Here is a 17918-nt window from a genome sequence, read left to right on the forward strand (position 1 = left end):
TATAAAATTAGAATTTGTGAGAAATCTGTCAAGGTACTAATTCTGAATTGTTTATAAGGGTTCTGATTGGTTCCTAATGCTTTTGAAGGTTTCTAGTTGATTTATAATGGTTTTGATGGACTCTGGTTGCTTCTTAATGTTTTTAATGGTTATGATTGGGCCTAATGGTTTTGATCGGTTCTGGTGGACTCTGAGTGGTCCTTATGCTTTTGATGGGTTCTGATTGGAGCTTATTTTGACATGTTCTGGTTGGGTCTTGATGCTTTTGATGGGTTCTGATTGGCGTTTATTTTGACATGTTCTGATTGGAGCTTAATGCTTTTGATGGGTTCTGATTGGAGCTTATTTTGACGTGTTCTGATTGGAGCATATTTTGACGTGTTCTGGTTGGGTCATAATGCTTTTGATGGGTTCTGGTTGGGTCATAATGCTTTTGATAGGTTCTGGTTGGAGCTTATTTTGACGTGTTCTGGTTGGGTCATAATGCTTTTAATGGGTTCTGGTTGGGTCATAATGCTTTTAATGGGTTCTGGTTGGAGCTTAATGCTTTTGACGGGTTCTGGTTGGAGATTATTTTGACAGGTTCTGGTTGGGTCATAATGCTTTTGACGGGTTCTGGGTGGGTCTTGATGCTTTTGATGGGTTGTGGTTGGAGCTTATTTTGACGGGTTCTGGTTGGGTCGTAATGCTTTTGATGGGTCCTGAGACATTAGCACTAAGTGTTGTGCTCTGCGTCATGGTGTCAGCTGACAATCTCTGTGAGATTCTGTGTAATGTGAAGGATAAGTAGATCAGTAGGTGGCACGTTAACCGTAGCACAAATGAGGATTCAAACGACAGCTGTGCAAATTCAAGCTACACTTGAACACCTCCTACAGCAGTCGGCACATTCGTGCAGCCAGAGCACATGCACTCTACATTCTTGTTGCGCTCGTGTTGGAAAATGTTCAAACAGCAGTCGAGTTACAGTTGTATCACAATCTGACTGCAGTGGTAATATTCGTACAGCAATTTATACACAATTCAATGCATTCAGACTGCGTTCTATGGGCTGTATGAATTTTTCGAGCACGTCAATACCTGGCCGAATGTCTCGAGCGTCCCCCCTGTTATACTAGAGCACAAATGAGCGTGAATGCCGTACGAATGGACATTAGAACGACACCTGTGCAAATTGGAGCTGCATTCAAACTGGGAAAAATTCGAACAGCAGTTGAAGGGCAGTTGTATGCAATCTGACTGCACTTGGAGCATTTTGATCATGTTTGAGGGGACCTCGAAATTGATCAGGCACGCTAAATCCTGCTGACATGTCCCAATCGTGCCCCCGATGAGTCTGACGACCCCCCCCCCCCCCCCCCCCCCCCATGCTTCCTGTTCAGGGCACAAAAAGGAAATATTGTAATGTGCCAAATCTGTGGCACGCAATCATTATACACGGCTGTACGAATGTCTGTCCCATATGAATTCTGGCTGTTTTTCCCCATTCAGCTTATTTCTATGGCATCATTTGTGCTGTATTGTGACGGGGTCCTTGGCAAGCACGATCTGCTCTCTGCTTGAGAAGGTTTTGGCAGGAAGTCGTTTGCTCTGTGACAGTTCAGAGGAATCACCTATTTTACAGATGGCACTTTGTGATGTCATCAGTAGATCTTAATGCTTTTGATGGGTTGTGGTTAGACCTTAATGGTTTTAGGAATGGGAATGTCCTGTATGTAAATGTCATGGTTTTCGGTCCAGTATGGAACTGATCTGGGTGTCATTTAGCAACCATTTGTATCACAGATTTGTGCTTAAACCATACGTACAAACATTTCAATGCAAAATGTGAAATTTATCAATTTGTACTTTGATTTAGAAATGTATGTAAATATAAGCACAGCTCTGACTGTGTGCATGTCATTAGAGAAAACAAGGGATGGAAGAAACTAGTTACAACTACTCGTTACTGTAATAATTAAGTAGTTTTTTTCAAATACTTGTACTTTCGTGAGTGTATTTTTCAGTCTGTAATTTTACTTGTACCTAAGTAGAAATTTAAGTAATCTACTTCGCTACTTTTAAAATCATTATTAATTACTGAGTACACCAGTTCATAATCTTGCCCATGAACCTACTTCTGGAGGAAGAAGTGAACTGAAGCCTGTCGCTGGCAGAAACTCAACACCACACATCTCTGTGTTATTGATCTGATTCAAATGTCGTACAATGGATGGAGAAGATTCTCTTGAAGTCATCAAATACTGGAAAGTAGCAGCTCTGAACAAATTTTTGAAGAAGTTGTTCATTATATTTCAGTTCTTCAGTGGGTGTTGGTCATTGGAATAAACAGACTGAACATCTGTTTGACGCATGAAATAAGAACTTTTAAAGGACACGTCGTGCCTTTTTTTTTTTTTTTTTTACGTCCCAGGTAGCAACACAGCATCAAAGTTTTCATGATTGTACGTTTCTCTCCGCACATGTGCTCATGATTACTAGTTTCTGGTGTTTTTATTGCTCTCCCTGAGCGAGTTAACAGGTGCATTTCCGGAAAATGTCTCGCTCAGCAATGCTTGGTGTGTGATGCACATATTAGGAAAAAAGAAACATCCCGATGGGCGACAGACAAAGAGAAACAAATGCTGTTATGTCCAATAACGAAACTTTGGAGCTTTTATTTGAAAGTGTTGGCTCGGATTTACAGAGGAGATGATACACCCAGAAACTCTTAATAGTCCATTGGCTGAGGGGAATCCCATGGCCATAAAATGTCCCCTAAATTTTTCTCCATTTCTTTAAACTAGACCATTAGACATATCAAAAACGGCTGGTTAGACTTTTGCTACCCTGGCAGCAAGCAAGAAAATTACGTAATCAGCCACGCCCACTTTCGGCTTCTGCAAATGCCAAAGCACCCAGCCGGTTGATGAACTTGAGCAATGTCGAAACCCCTCTGATACAATTTACTGAAAAGCTTGGGTACATTGCTGAGCTTTACTGCGTTCTTGTCTATACTTGCTCAATATCAAGCATAATGTCATTCATGAAACATGATCATCAATCAGGAGAAATCTAAGAAACATTACATGTATGCTTTTGATTGTTGGCAACATGGAAAGAGGCGCAAAGGGTTAAAGGCTTAATGTTCATGAGCGGATGTAAGACTGACAAATCTGTTCATCTCTTGTTAAACTGACAGATGAACAAGCACAACAGTTACATTCTTGAATTAATTAAAAAATATGCAGAAGAAACCAGCATAAAATCACGTAGCTATTTTACTGAGTCCATATGGATTACACCTTGGGTGTGTTAACGTTTGGATTATTGTTCACTTTGTGTTATATAACACAAGCAGGGGTGGTGGCCAAGTGGTTAATGCGCTTGGTTTCAGTTCGGAAGGTTCTGGTTTCAAATCCTACCCCTGCCACATTTCTCCATGTAATGTGGAGTTGTCAGGAAGGGCATCCGGCGTAAAACCTGTGCCAAATCAACATGCAGATCCACCTTGGATTTGCTGTGGCGACCCCGAGTGCAAACAAGGGAGCAGCCGAAGGGACTTACTTGTGTTATATAACACAAATGAGCCTAAAAGCTTTTAACATGGTTTTTCTAAAATCAAACATAAACAGTTAGGAGGTAACTTCTTCAAGTATACAGAGTAAAGCAACACTTCCCTTTGTATTACTACCGGTACTTAGATTGTGCCAGTTTCTTGTGACCTTTTGACCCCAGGTGACCTAATTTGCATATATGTTTGCATAATAAACATGCACAATTATAAGAGGACTCAAATACAAACATTTTGAGGGACATTTGGTTATGTGATTTGTAAATCTCAAGATATTCCAATTTATGTTTCCCCTACCCATGAATAATACAGCTACAGAAGCCGAAAGTGGGCGTGGCTGATTACGTAATTTTCTCGCTTGCTGCAGCGGTAGCAAAAGTCTAACCAGTCGTTTTTGATGTCTAATGGTCTAGTTTAAAGATATGAAGAAAAATTTTGGGGACATCTTATATCCACGAGGACCTCCTCAGCCAGTGGATTATAATGTTTTCAGAGTCTGTTGGATTTTGGAACCTAAAGTGTCATGATGCTGCTGTTTGTGTTGCAGGATGCTGGTTTACTGCCGCAGTGTACATGGACTGTCTCCACCACGCTGTTTTTACAGACTGCCTGGACACGCAAATGTATGTCTTATATTGGAAAAACTCACAATACGCTATTTTCAGGAGATAATGGACTCTCTATCTAATGTGCCACAATCATGATAGAATTTGAGCTGAAGGCAGAACTGTGATTGAAACTGGACATTATTCTCTGGCTGGCTATCCGTGCGTGAAGACTAGTGGAACTTGAAAATGATCTCTGACTGTCGATCCAAGTGAGGACTAGCGGAGCCTTTCCTTGGCTGGCTGTCGATCACAATGCGTGTGTGGGGGGCTTCTTTGATGTTGTAGACTTTTTAATTGAAAATCTTTACAACTGAGTGAGTGGCATGTTTTTTGTTTTTTGTTTTTTTCATTTTATGCTTTGTGTTCCTTTCAGTGGAGCTTTCAATAAAACTACAATTTTTATTTTATTTTGAGAGTCCACAGATGTCTGTGTATGTGCAGCAGGCTGTTTTATTGCCCCTGTGAACATGGACATGAAATATCACAGATCTGATCACATTTGTCTGATCATCCATATTCATAAATACTTGTACAGAGTATTGAAAAGAAGCCCCAATTTACAGACTTCTGGCTGAATTTGAACAATATACAACCCCTGGCAAAAATTATGGAATCACCGGCCTCAGAGGATGTTCATTCAGTTGTTTAATTTTGTAGAAAAAAAGCAGATCACAGACATGACACAAAACTAAAGTCATTTCAAATGGCAACTTTCTGGCTTTAAGAAACACTATAAGAAATCAAGAAAAAAAAATTGTGGCAGTCAGTAACGGTTACTTTTTAAGACCAAGCAGAGGGAAAAAAATATGGAATCACTCAATTCTGAGGAATAAATTATGGAATTACCCTGTAAATTTTCATCCCCAAAACTAACACCTGCATCAAATCAGATCTGCTCGTTAGTCTGCATCTAAAAAGGAGTGATTACACCTTGGAGAGCTGTTGCACCAAGTGGACTGACATGAATCATGGCTCCAACATGAGAGATGTCAATTGAAACAAAGGAGAGGATTATCAAACTCTTAAAAGAGGGTAAATCATCACGCAATGTTGCAAAAGATGTTGGTTGTTCACAGTCAGCTGTGTCTAAACTCAGGACCAAATACAAACAACATGGGAAGGTTGTTAAAGGCAAACATACTGGTAGACCAAGGAAGACATCAAAGTGTCAAGACAGAAAACTTAAAGCAATATGTCTCAAAAATCGAAAATGCACAACAAAACAAATGAGGAACGAATGGGAGGAAACTGGAGTCTGTGACCGAACTGTAAGAAACTGCCTAAAGGAAATGGGATTTACATACAGAAAAGCTAAACGAAAGCCATCATTAACACCTAAACAGAAAAAAACAAGGTTAGAGTGGGCTAAGGAAAAGCAATCGTGGACTGTGGATGACTGGATGAAAGTCATATTCAGTGATGAATCTCGAATCTGCATTGGGCAAGGTGATGATGTTGGAACTTTTGTTTGGTGCCGTTCCAGTGAAATTTATAAAGATGACTGCCTGAAGAGAACATGTAAATTTCCACAGTCATTGATGATATGGGGCTGCATGTCAGGTAAAGGCACTGGGGAGATGGCTGTCATTACATCATCAATAAATGCACAAGTTTACGTTGATATTTTGGACACTTTTCTTATCCCATCAATTGAAAGGATGTTTGGGGATGATGAAATCATTTTTCAAGATGATAATGCATCTTGCCATAGAGCAAAAACTGTGAAACATTCCTTGCAAAAAGACACATAGGGTCAATGTCATGGCCTGCAAATAGTCCGGATCTTAATCCAATTGAAAATCTTTGGTGGAAGTTGAAGAAAATGGTCCATGACAAGGCTCCAACCTGCAAAGCTGATCTGGCAACAGCAATCAGAGAAAGTTGGAGCCAGATTGATGAAGAGTACTGTTTGTCACTCATTAAGTCCATGCCTCAGAGACTGCAAGCTGTTATAAAAGCCAGAGGTGGTGCAACAAAATACTAGTGATGTGTTGGAGCGTTCTTTTGTTTTTCATGATTCCATAATTTTTTCCTCAGAATTGAGTGAGTCCATATTTTTTTCCCTCTGCTTGGTCTAAAAAAGTAACCGTTACTGACTGCCACAATTTTTTTTTTTCCTGATTTCTTATAGTGTTTCTTAAAGCCAGAAAGTTGCCATTTGAAATGACTTTAGTTTTGTGTCATGTCTGTGATCTGCTTTTTTTCTACAAAATTTAACTGAATGAACATCCTCCGAGGACGGTGATTCCATAATTTTTGCCAGGGGTTGTATACGCAGTATTAAGCTTATGGACTCCCCGAAATATCATAAAACTGTCACTCTCTAAAAGGAACTTTTTCAAGAGAATCAATGTTGGAAAAAACCCTTTTTTTTAAATAAAAAAAAAAAAGCATCTGACATGTAGGTAAAACGGCTTCTGCCCTGTTTTAACCCGCATTTTAGCTGTTTTATTGTCACTTTGTACATGCACATGGAATGTCTCCATTTTTCCACAGGCAACATGATGACACACACACACACACACACACACACATATATATATATATATATATATATATATATATATATATATATATATATATAGTGATGAAAATAAGTATTTGAACACACTGTGATTTTGCAAGTTCTCCCACTTAGAAATCATGGAGGGGTCTGAAATTTTCATTTTAGGTGCGTGTCCACTGTGAGAGACATAAGCTTAAAAAAAAAATCCGGATCGACTGAAAGACACATTACTGATCTTATTTTTTCTTTCATGGGATCATAAAATTAGCAATTCAGTCAACGCAATTTTGTTAAGATGTTAGGTTGAAGAGCTGTACTCCGAATTGAGAGATAATTTTGGTATTTCAGAATTTACTTTCTCTAAGTAAAATATGTTTATGCATAATAACTGCATAAGCTGTAATTAATTACTCCAAACAAAGCAATACATGCACTCCTCACTGATACGATGTATACACTGGTAAGTGAACAGGTGACTCCAGTTTCTTTATGTGCAGCAGCTGATTACATCATCAGCGACATTTAAAACAATGAGCAGTTACTCACTTGATATTTTTAAACTGCAGTGACTCATGATCAGCTTGTCTAAAATTATTAACAACTATTCCCTTGCCCTAGTAATGCCTCTTATGAAATGAACAGATTAAGAAAAATACTCTCTTAGTTGTTTTAGCCACTGAATTAAGCAGTATTAATATAATACTAGATATAGATACTAGATAGTATACACTTTGCTGCACCATGCAAGATTTCACCTGCTTTGAGAGAGAAACCCTCATCTGATAAATATATTTTGTGTCCTTTTAAACAGGTCATTACTGCTATAATAAATATTTAATGAAAAATGATTCATGTTTATTTTAATCTTAGGTTATATGATATGTACAGGGCAATGACTCAGTCCATGATAAATGCAGTGCATTACAGTAATATTGTCATGTTAAATATTTGAACAATTTAAGCAGATTACTTTGACTGAAAATAGTGGTAAATGCAATTAAAGGAAATTATTTCATTTTAAAATAGCCCATCCACGTAAGAATAAGAACTGTATTAATCCAAAAGGAAATTGTCATACAAAAACATGTTAGAAAAACGTGTTTTTCAATGACAGTATGTGTTTTTATATATATATATATATATATATATATATATATATATATATATATATATATATATAACTAAATAAAACGTAAAAAGTGTTTTCAGGCTAACAGGAATGTTCTTGTAGATTCTATGGAAGTTTTCTGGTTGTATGAATTCATCTGAGTCCTGCACAGGGACCCATACCCATGTGACCTTCTCTGGGATCTAGGATTGGCTATGAGGCAAAGATAGTCTACAACAGGATTGAAACTAGAGGTACAGCCAGATCCGCATTGGTAACTGGCACAAGTTTTACGCCGAATGCCCTTCCTGACGAAACCCCAGTTTTACCTGGAGAAACACACACAGCCGCTGGTGTTCCAAAGAGGTCTCCCATCCAAGTACTAACCAGATCCTGCTCTGCTTAGCTTCTGAGATCTGACGGGATCAGCCTTACACAGAGCAGACCATCTGCAGGATTGAAACTAGAGGTGACACACTGTTTTTTCAGAAAGTGGTCAAATGCAATCTCTGTGATGTACCCTCACTGATTTGTTAATAATCCTGTTGCAATAATTACTATCGTGACTTATCATTCGATATATAAAGATGAACAGGATCATTTTTCTGGCATCTGTATATTGCCCTTTATATATGTCCTGTGTGTTTCCATAAGTCACAAACATTTGTGCGAGTCGTACCAGTCAGTTGAAGTGAAGCGACTGCATTACTCCATCCAGGAAGTTTGGAAGAATGAATGGAACTGGCTGATTTTCCTTTTTCTACCAAAATATGCACCTAAGAGCCAAAGCGTACTGATCCACATTTTTGTATTATTGTAATATTGAAGGCAGTCTTGCATGGAAAAAAAAAAAACCTCAACATGCTCCATAGTAAATTCATCAAACGTGAATGACGAGCTGTAATCCAATTAAAACAAAACAAAACAAAAAAAACATTTAATGGAAACAGAAAGTTTACATTTACGCGTTGTCCCACAGTGCCCCAGTGCCTGATGGGACTCAGCTCTCTGCCTCACTCCAGTAAAGCTACTGTGTGTTTTGAACAAGGGAGCAAATGTTTATTTATGACTTATGTGTAATACAGACAGTGACACTAACAAAAAGACAGGAAGCAGAACTGGAGGTGGCAGAGCTGAAGATGTGATTCTCTTTGGGAGTGGTGAGAATGGACAAGATTAGGAATGAACATATCGGAGGGACAGCTCAGGTGGAACGGTTTGGAGACCAAATCAGAGAGGTGAGACTGAGATGGTTTGAACATGTGCAGAGGAGAGACCCAGGGTATATAGGAAGAAGGATGCTGAGGATGGAGCCACCAGGCAGGAGGAGAAGAAGGAGGCCAAAGAGGAGGTTTATGGATGTGGTGAGGGAGGACATGCAGGTGGTTGGTGTGACAGTGTAAGATACAGAGGACAGGGTGAGATGGAAACGATTGTTCTGCTGTGGCGCCCCCTAACGGGAGCAGCCAAAAAAAGAAGTTAAACATGGGTTTTTCCAAGATTTTTCCTGACTTTGACCTTTGGCCTATGACCTTGAAAATGGAACCAGTTCTTGCCTATTAGGATACAAAGCTTCAGTAAAAATGTCATAATGATATACAGTGGGGAAAAGAAGTATTTTACCCCCTGTCAGTTTTGCAGGTTTTCCCACCTATAAAGAATGGAGAGGTCTGTAATTTTTACCGTAGGTACACTTCAAATATGAGAGACAGAATCTGAAAAAAAACAGTAAATCACATTGTATGATTTTTAAATAATTAATTTGCATTTTATCATGAGCATGCATGCGCACATGTGCGTACACAATCACGCATGCGTGGGTGTGCACTGTGCAATGGTACCAAACATGTAGAACTAAGCTGCACTCTAAATGCATTGTAACACAAATGGGATGAATTAATCCATGTCATATGACATACAAAGCACCAATCAAATGACAAGGATCCACTCAGCCATTACAGTGAGGAAAATAAGTATTTGAACACCCCGCAATTTTGCAAGTTCTCCCACTTAGAAATCATGGAGGGGTCTGAAATTTTCATCTTAGGTGCATGTCCATTGTGAGAGACATAACCTAAAAAAAAAAATCTAGAAATCACAATGTATGATTTTTTAATAATTTATTTGTATGTTACTGCTGCAAATAAGTATTTGAACACCTGTGAAAATCAATGTTAATATTTGTTACAGTAGCCTTTGTTTGCAATTACAGGGGTCAAACATTTCCTGTAGTTTTTCCACCAGCTTTGCACACACTGCAGCAGGGATTTTGGTCCACTCCTCCATACATATCTTCTCTAGATCTTTCAGGTTTGGAGTTTCAGCTCCCTCCAAAGATTTTCTATTGAGTTCAAGTCTGGACACTGGCCAGGCCACTCCAGGACCTTGAAATGCTTCTTACGGAGCCCCTCCTTAGTTGCCCTGGCTGTGTGTTTGGGGTCATTGTCATGCTGGAAGACCCAGCCATGACCATCTTCAATGCTCTTACTGAGGGAAGGAGGTTGTTTGCCAAAATATCGCAATACATGACCCCATCCATCCTCCCTTCAATATGGTGCAGTCGTCCTGTCCCCTTTGCAGAAGAGCACCCCCAGAGTATGATGTTTCCACCCCCATGCTTCACGGTTGGGATGGTTTTCTTGGGGTTGTTCTCATCCTCTAAACATCGTAAGTGGAGTTGATTCCAAAAACCTCTGTTCTGGTCTCATCTGACCACATGACCTTCTCCCATGCCTCCTCTGGATCATCCAGATGGTCACTGGTGAACTTCAAACGGGCCTGGACATGTGCTGGCTTGAGCAGGGGGACCTTGCTGCCCTGCAGGATTTTTTAAACCATGACAGCATCATGTGTTACTAATGTAATCTTTGTGACTGTGGTCCCAGCTCTCTTCAGGTCATTGACCAGGTCCTCCTGTGTAGTTCTGAGCTTTCTCAGAATCATCCTTACCCCACAAAGTGAGATCTTGCATGGAATCCCAGACCGAGGGAGATTGACAGTCATCTTGTGTTTCTTCCACTTTCTAATAAATAATCATAACAGTTGTTGTCTTCTACCAAGCTGCTTGCCTGTTGTCCTGTAGTCCATCCCTGCCTTGTGCAGGTCTTCAGTTTTGTCCCTGGTGTCCTTAGACAGCTCTTTGGTCTTGGCTATGGTGGACAGGTTGGAGTGTGATTGATTGAGTGTGTGAACAGGTGTCTTTTATACAGGTAACAAGTTCAAACAGGTGCAATTAATACAGGTAAAGAGTGCAGAATAAGAGGGGTTCTTAAAGAAAAATTAACAGGTCTGTGTGAGCCAGAATTCTTGCTGGTTGGTAGGTGTTCAAATACTTATTTGCACCAGTATCATACAAATAAATTATTAAAAATCATACATTGTGATTTCCGTTTTTTTTTTTTTTTTTTTAAGATTATGTCTCTGACAGTGGACATGCACCTAAGATGAAAATTTCAGACCCCTCCATGATTTCTAAGTGGGAGAACTTGCAAAACCGCAGGGTGTTCAAATACTTATTTTCCTCACTGTATATACGCAGTATTAAGCTTATGGACTCCCCCAAATGTCATAAAACTGTCAATCTCTATAAGGAATTTTTCAAGAAAATTAATGTTGAAAAAAACCCCTTTAAAAAAAAAAAGCATCCGACATGCAGGTAAAACGGTGTTCAAATACTTATTTTCCTCACTGTATATACTGGATAGCTCATTGGCCAATATTTTTGAAGCGAACTCGCCGCCATATTACCACTCCAATGTTCCGGTCCTGGACGCTCATAGACCAGTGTGTAATAAATGTTGTTAATGTAGGGAAAACTAACTGTCCTGTAGTTAGTTAAGTGGTGTTTTATTTATTTATTTTTTTGACCAGCTATTTTTTAAAAATGCACTAAAGAATGATCATTTTTAGAATTGAATCGTGGCAGGCACAGATTAGGAGGGATCAATCTTATATTGTCCGAAGAACAAAAATAAGGAAATGAGAGAATCAGCTCAGTTATTACTTGAAATTGTTGCCGCTGTAATAAGCCGTCTTTGTGCGGTTTGCATAAATTGGGAGTGGTAAGATGGCCGCCAGTTTGCTTCAGCAGATTGTATGGAGTGAGAGTGTGCGTGTGTGTGTGTGTGTGTGTGTGGGGGGGGGGGGATGAGCGATCCAGTAATGTGTACAGATCAGCGTGGCAAACGGCTTTTTTGCTGGTGCTTGCATCAGTGAAAGATTCTTGTGATATTTGCATTCATCTGATGCACAACAACCAGAACGTAATGAACCTGATGAACCTGTTTTCATTAAACTTCATGTTGAAACTTCACAGACATTTGTCGAATTTTTATGAAAAGGGTAAGTGGGTGGAGCCAGGTCATGATGGACATCTGAGCAGCTTTCCAGTTTTACTGTTTAAGACAGGTTTAAAAATATTTGTTAAAATGTTGTAATAATTATTAAAATATTTAAGCTTCTCTAAATAACAGTAAAATATTTTAATCTGGCTATTTTTTAATATAATTATATTCCACTTAAAACTTTAATTTGGTTAACAAAAAAAATATTAACTTATGAATCAGTAATGAAAATATTGGTTAATTCGAGCCACAGCTGTTATTGGTTGGTTGGCAGTTATTATTATTATTATTATTATTATTATTAATAATAATAATAATAATATCCTCCTTACTACTAGGACATACATATATATACATGTCCTTGTAGTCAGGAGGTTATTATTATTATCATCATCATCATCATCTTTATTATTATTATTATTATTATTATTGCTGCATCCCTGCTACAGCTGCTCACAGTGAACGCTAGGGGTTGAAGTTTACTTTCCGGGTTCAGAGGTCAAAGTAATTGAACCACGTGGTTTTGCCGGATGTACGAACTCCGTGGAGCAGAAAAGTGGTTTCTGACTCGCAGCCGGTGATTCTTCGGCTTTTGTGGTTCTTGGTGGTTTTGGATGATGGAGGACGTGATCAGACTCTCGGTGTCGGACGAAAAGCGCAGAAACAAAACTCAGAAGACGGTTCGGCGACGGCGGAAGGAGGATGAGGAGGTGAAGCGGAGGAACGAGGAGGAGCAGCGGAGGAGGAACGTGCAGAACCTCTCGGTTCTGGGTCAGGAAGACGACTCGGTGAAGCTGCTGGAGGAACTTCTGTTCGAACCGGAGGACGAGCTGCTGGACAGACTGGTTCAGGTTAGACGACACATTTCTTAGAGTCAATGAAAATGTTTGACTTCTAGACTCAGAAAAACTGTACTCAAAGATGATTTGGCCTAAAACCACAAGATTAAAGAATTAAAAATGAGTCTCAGATCTAGTTTACAGTGAAATAAACTGGGGGATGGGGACACAAATTTCTGTTTGATGACTGAAATTTTAGCATTCTGTTGTGACCTCATTAATCACATAAATTCACTTACAACAATCAGGTTCGCAGTGAAGTCACCCCACTGTAGTAACACAATATTTCAATTCTGATATGATCATGTAATAAATATTTGTTAGTGAGATGATGTTTTAAGGTAGAGGAATATAATTGTTGGGAGAAGCAGGGCGCACTGGCAAGTCCCTAACTTTATGTGGCTGGACTGAAAGGCGCAGGAGGCAGAGGAGCCGAAAATACCGCAGGAGTGTGCAGTTAGTCATTCTAATTAAAAAAAAAAAAAAGCATAGATACCTGGAGTGGCGTGACTTCACTGAAAAAGTGGGGTGACTTCACTCGTTACCCTACGATCAAGGGTCACGTGGGGGTTCTGGAACCTATCCCAGCAGTCATAACCACATGTAGACAGACACACTCATACTCACCTACAGTCAGTTTAGAGTCATCAGTTCACTGAACCTGCATGTCTTGTGAAGTGGGAGGAAAAACCCATGAACACGGGGAGAACATGCAGACTCCACACAAAAAAGAACCAGGTGGGAAGTAATCCCACGACCTTCTTGCTGTGAGGCAACAATGCTAACCACTGCCACCCTAATCACGTGCTAACCACTGCCACCCTAATCACGTGCCATCAGAGTGTATATGAGTTTGTTGTGTGAAAGTGTAATGACACAGACCCACAACAGGGGGCGTAAATGAACGGTCAATGGAAATAAAGATTAACACTTTTAATGTTGTGAAATGTGCACAACAGATACAGATACGATTCAATACTAAAGACAATTTATACAGTTGGTGTCGTGTGGGCAGGCTCGAGGATAGGTGACGCCTGTCCAGATAGGAGTCGGGACCCACACGATTTCCACCGCCAACAGATCTGGAGCACACCGGAGCCGCCAAGTCCAGAGTCCCCAGGTGGCCATCGTCTCCAGCTGTCAGATCGGGTACTGAGTACCTCAGAAGATTTCTCGGCAAGGGTGTGGTGTCTTCTCCCGGCTTTTATGGATGACTAGATGAGATGATGAGTGACAGCTGTCAGGGTCCCTGTAGCTCCTGGCGGAGAACTGCGCCCTCTGGTGCCTGAAGCCCGTCTACAGGCAGAGCGCCCTCTGGTGTTGGCCAGCAGTACTTCCTCTTCGGGCGGCCCACACAACATGAGTTGTTCTGTTCACTGCTTAATTTCTCTGTGGGCATTAATAAAATCACCTGTTTGTCACATTCTGTATCGATTCTTCATTTGACGTCATTTCCTGTCATTTCCAGGACGACAAACAGGCTGCAACGTTACTGGCTGACGACGATGACTTCAGTGAATCTCAGACTGAGGATGACACCCACCTGCAGCTGCAGCCAACGAGAAAGGCCGCCTGGGTGGACGATGATGATGAGCTGGAGGAAGAGTAAGTGGGAATCAGTCGTTGCTGGAATGCATGCTGGGTAAATTCCTCTGAACTCTCTGATGTCACCGACATCAACAGTAACCTTCTGCAAATGTAGTTTTTGGAGTCGTGTGGTGTCTTGTCATGGTGAAAAGCCACGACAAGATAAATAATAAATAATATCATGAAAATTCAGTAAGGTATGTCTTCTATAATACATTCCAATTCTAAGGTAGAACTCTACTAGTGTATACTAAGGTATATCTAAAAAAAAAGAGAGAGAGAGAGTAGAATAGAAGAGTAGAGTAGAGCCACTTAGGTTCTTGGTCTTGAGAACCAGGGATGGCATTATTATCATGATATTATCATTAACGTTGTTTTAAGACCATTTTTATGCCATAGATATAATGATAATAGAGCAGAAAAATGCAAGTTAGCTTTGCACTTTTTAAAATGAAGTTAATTAAGATTGAATGTGATTATCTTATTTATAAATGAAATAAATGTTAGAATGTTTTTCCAGAAAAACCAAATTAAATAATTTCAGATACACCAGACACTTAAAATGAACAGAAGAGACTCGGTGCTGTACACTGAGGTTTTTTGGGTTTGAGATCCAAAAATGAGACATGAACTGTAGCCTGTGTCACCATGTGTCTCGAGTCCTTGAAGCATCTCACGTGTGGGGGTCGGTATAGAGCATATGGAGGTCAGTGCACAGGGTTTTTGCGTCGGTGACAGAAGGATCCTGTTCTGTGATTTAGCTGATTTTTCACGTGATTTTATAATATATTTGGGTCTGCGTCCTGTAGTGTGGACATGAAGCACCGTTTCCGTAGAGACCTGGTCAGAGGAGAGGCGGAGTCAACAATGTCCAAACAGCGACTGCAGAGCAGGATGAGAGAGGAGTGAGTGCTCACAGACGGTGTTACATTTCAAACTGATTTGTGTCTATACACAGTGTGATATTTTATATTTGTTGTTTTTCTGCAGGTTTCAGAAGTCTATGGGAGGAGCTCCATTGTGGGCGGAGTCTAAAGTCACAAAAAAGAGGAAAAAAGGTGGGTCAAAAACTACATGTGGCATTGAATGAAATGTTAAGTCAGATGAGGAGATTAAATGTAATTCACCCTTACACTAAATCTGGTCTGCTGTAGGTTTTCTGTGGATTAGTTTCATGTACAGGCTGTGAGGCAGTGCTTCGCAATTATTTTCTGTTACCCCCCTCCCCCCCATACACACACGAAAAAGAAAACTTTTTGCACCCCCAACTCTCTGCAGTGACTATAAATAGTATCATTTATCCATAAAATTGTTATAAGTGCACCTCTGCATAACACTGTATCCTTATTAACGTTAAAGAAAACAAAAAAGAAAGAACTTTAGATCAATTTTCAGCAAAGAATAACTTTAACGTTGTTTTTTAGTCTGTAACAGAAAAAAATTTGCATCACTTTGCTTGAAATAAAAAAAAATCCTTAAACTATAAACATTTTTTGACCGACTGCCATTTGATAAAAACAAAATTAAATAAAATCAGTGAATAATAATACATTCAGATTGATCAGAACACTTACTCAGGAGCACAATATATTACTAACACTATAACAATATATAAATAACACTTTAACAGACAAAACAAAAATGAATAAAACAATTTGCAGATTTTATTATGATTATTATTTTTTTTTTTTTTGTGATTTTTATTTATTTATTTATTTTTATTAGTTTTTATTTTTGCAGCACTTGTGTGACGGAGACCATGTCTACTGGTGCTCAGCTCCTCTGCTGTGGTGCTATGATGCTAACGGTGCTCACTGGTTTACTGGAGCAGCATTCACAAAACGAGATGATTGCTGGCAATATTTGGCAAGTTTTCGCTGAAAAAACTCAAGCGGCTTATCTGCGTGATTGGGGTGTAACGTCTTTATGGCCCATTCACACGGCACTTAACGAAGGGCAACAAAGCCCTAACGAAACAAGAAATCTGGACTTTCGTTGACTTTCATTGGCATCGTTTAACCTTTGCTCAGCTTCGTTCCTGCAGCTGGCGCTTCATCAGGATTTTTAAACTGTTGAAAAATTTGAACAAAGGGCAACGAAAACCTCAATTTGTCCGTGTTTCGTTTTGCTGTTGTTCTTGACGTTTTTTAATCATTTTAGTTTTTGTAACGTTATTGTTTCATTTGATTTCGTTGGAGCAGCTGAATGTTTTCACACAGTGCAGAAGCCGGTTTGTGAGCGCTGAGGCTGCTGCTGCGTTCATGTACCGTCGGAAATTACAGGGCAAACAATCCAAGCCTGCTTGCTTGGATTTTTTTTTATCTGGGTGGGGGGGTCAGCTTCAATGAGCTCAGGCACCTTATATAGGCCAGAATTAATCTTTTGTGTGGATACAATTAATTATTTTGCCACAAGGAACTGCTGAATTTGAAACAACAAAAAAGTTGTGTAATTTCCGACGGTACTTGAATGCAGCTTTAGCGGCAGCAGCAGCTGCTGCGTGTGCTTATTATTTTTTTTATTAAATATAACAATGAGTGTAGGAATGACAATCCAGCTCTTCTGTACATGTGGCAACGGGTAGATAATTTAAAAGATGATATAAAGAGCTGTTCTGGAAGACAGAATTCACATTGTGGATAAGCTGCAGCTGGTGGAATAACCGCACATGGGGAGTTAATGCGCGGCATTCACAAGCACTGATCAGTTTACTGCTCTGATATATTCAATCATCTTTACACTTATATTTATTCTCCCTTTTGACAGTTTTCTGTTATAAATCAATATATATGGCTTAGAATATAATACAGTGATAGATCAGCAACCATGTCACACTTTTTTTTTTTTTTAATTGGAGCAAGACGGAGTGCGCAGCGTGATGTCAGACAGTGTGGGTTCTGATGATGAAGGAGATGATCCCTCTTTTGTTCTGGATGAGGAACCAAAGCAGGTGGTCCACTGACGTGCACACAGATCTCCACAGCTTCTGTCTGCAGTTTCTCCAGGACTCACGTGCTATGAGCGCCGTTCCAGCGCCGAGTCCTGGAACTCAGAGATGCAGACACATACTGCTCCAGCAGTGGCTCCAGGTGCATTTCATTTAAAGCGTCGAGATCATTAGCTTCGATTTTGTTCATTTCCTCTTTCGTCCCTTTTGCGCTCTTGCTTTGCAGGCTCTTTCGTCCACCTTTTCTTAACGAATAGTGACTGTTTTAATTTTTTCCCTTCGTTCAGGAATCGTCATGTACCGTGTGACTGGGCCATTAAGTGAAGCCTTAATTTATTTCGCTTCATGCTGTCCGCTGCCAACATTTTAAGACAAAGCGGTCTTTCCTCTTCTCCCACTGTATTGTGGAAAAAAACCCGACATAGAG

General features: G+C 39.8%; 1 protein-coding gene across 2 annotated transcripts in view; it reads left to right on the forward strand.

The window, feature by feature from the left end:
* Positions 1–2092: 2092 nt before the first annotated feature.
* Positions 2093–17918, forward strand: part of utp18 (UTP18 small subunit processome component) — a 35344-nt gene continuing 19518 nt past the window's right edge. The window contains exons 1-5 of one of the 2 annotated variants that reach the window (XM_034190772.1): positions 2093–2131; positions 12826–12969; positions 14426–14562; positions 15354–15449; positions 15535–15602. In XM_034190772.1, the coding sequence (XP_034046663.1) occupies positions 2108–2131; positions 12826–12969; positions 14426–14562; positions 15354–15449; positions 15535–15602 (469 nt within the window). In that variant the 5' untranslated portion in view covers positions 2093–2107. Of the gene's footprint in view, positions 2132–12653; positions 12970–14425; positions 14563–15353; positions 15450–15534; positions 15603–17918 lie in introns of those variants that run through there. The other variant, XM_034190771.1, reaches the window with a different exon arrangement.

Source organism: Thalassophryne amazonica, chromosome 16, assembly GCF_902500255.1.
Source record: "Thalassophryne amazonica chromosome 16, fThaAma1.1, whole genome shotgun sequence".
NCBI lineage: Eukaryota > Metazoa > Chordata > Actinopteri > Batrachoidiformes > Batrachoididae > Thalassophryne > Thalassophryne amazonica.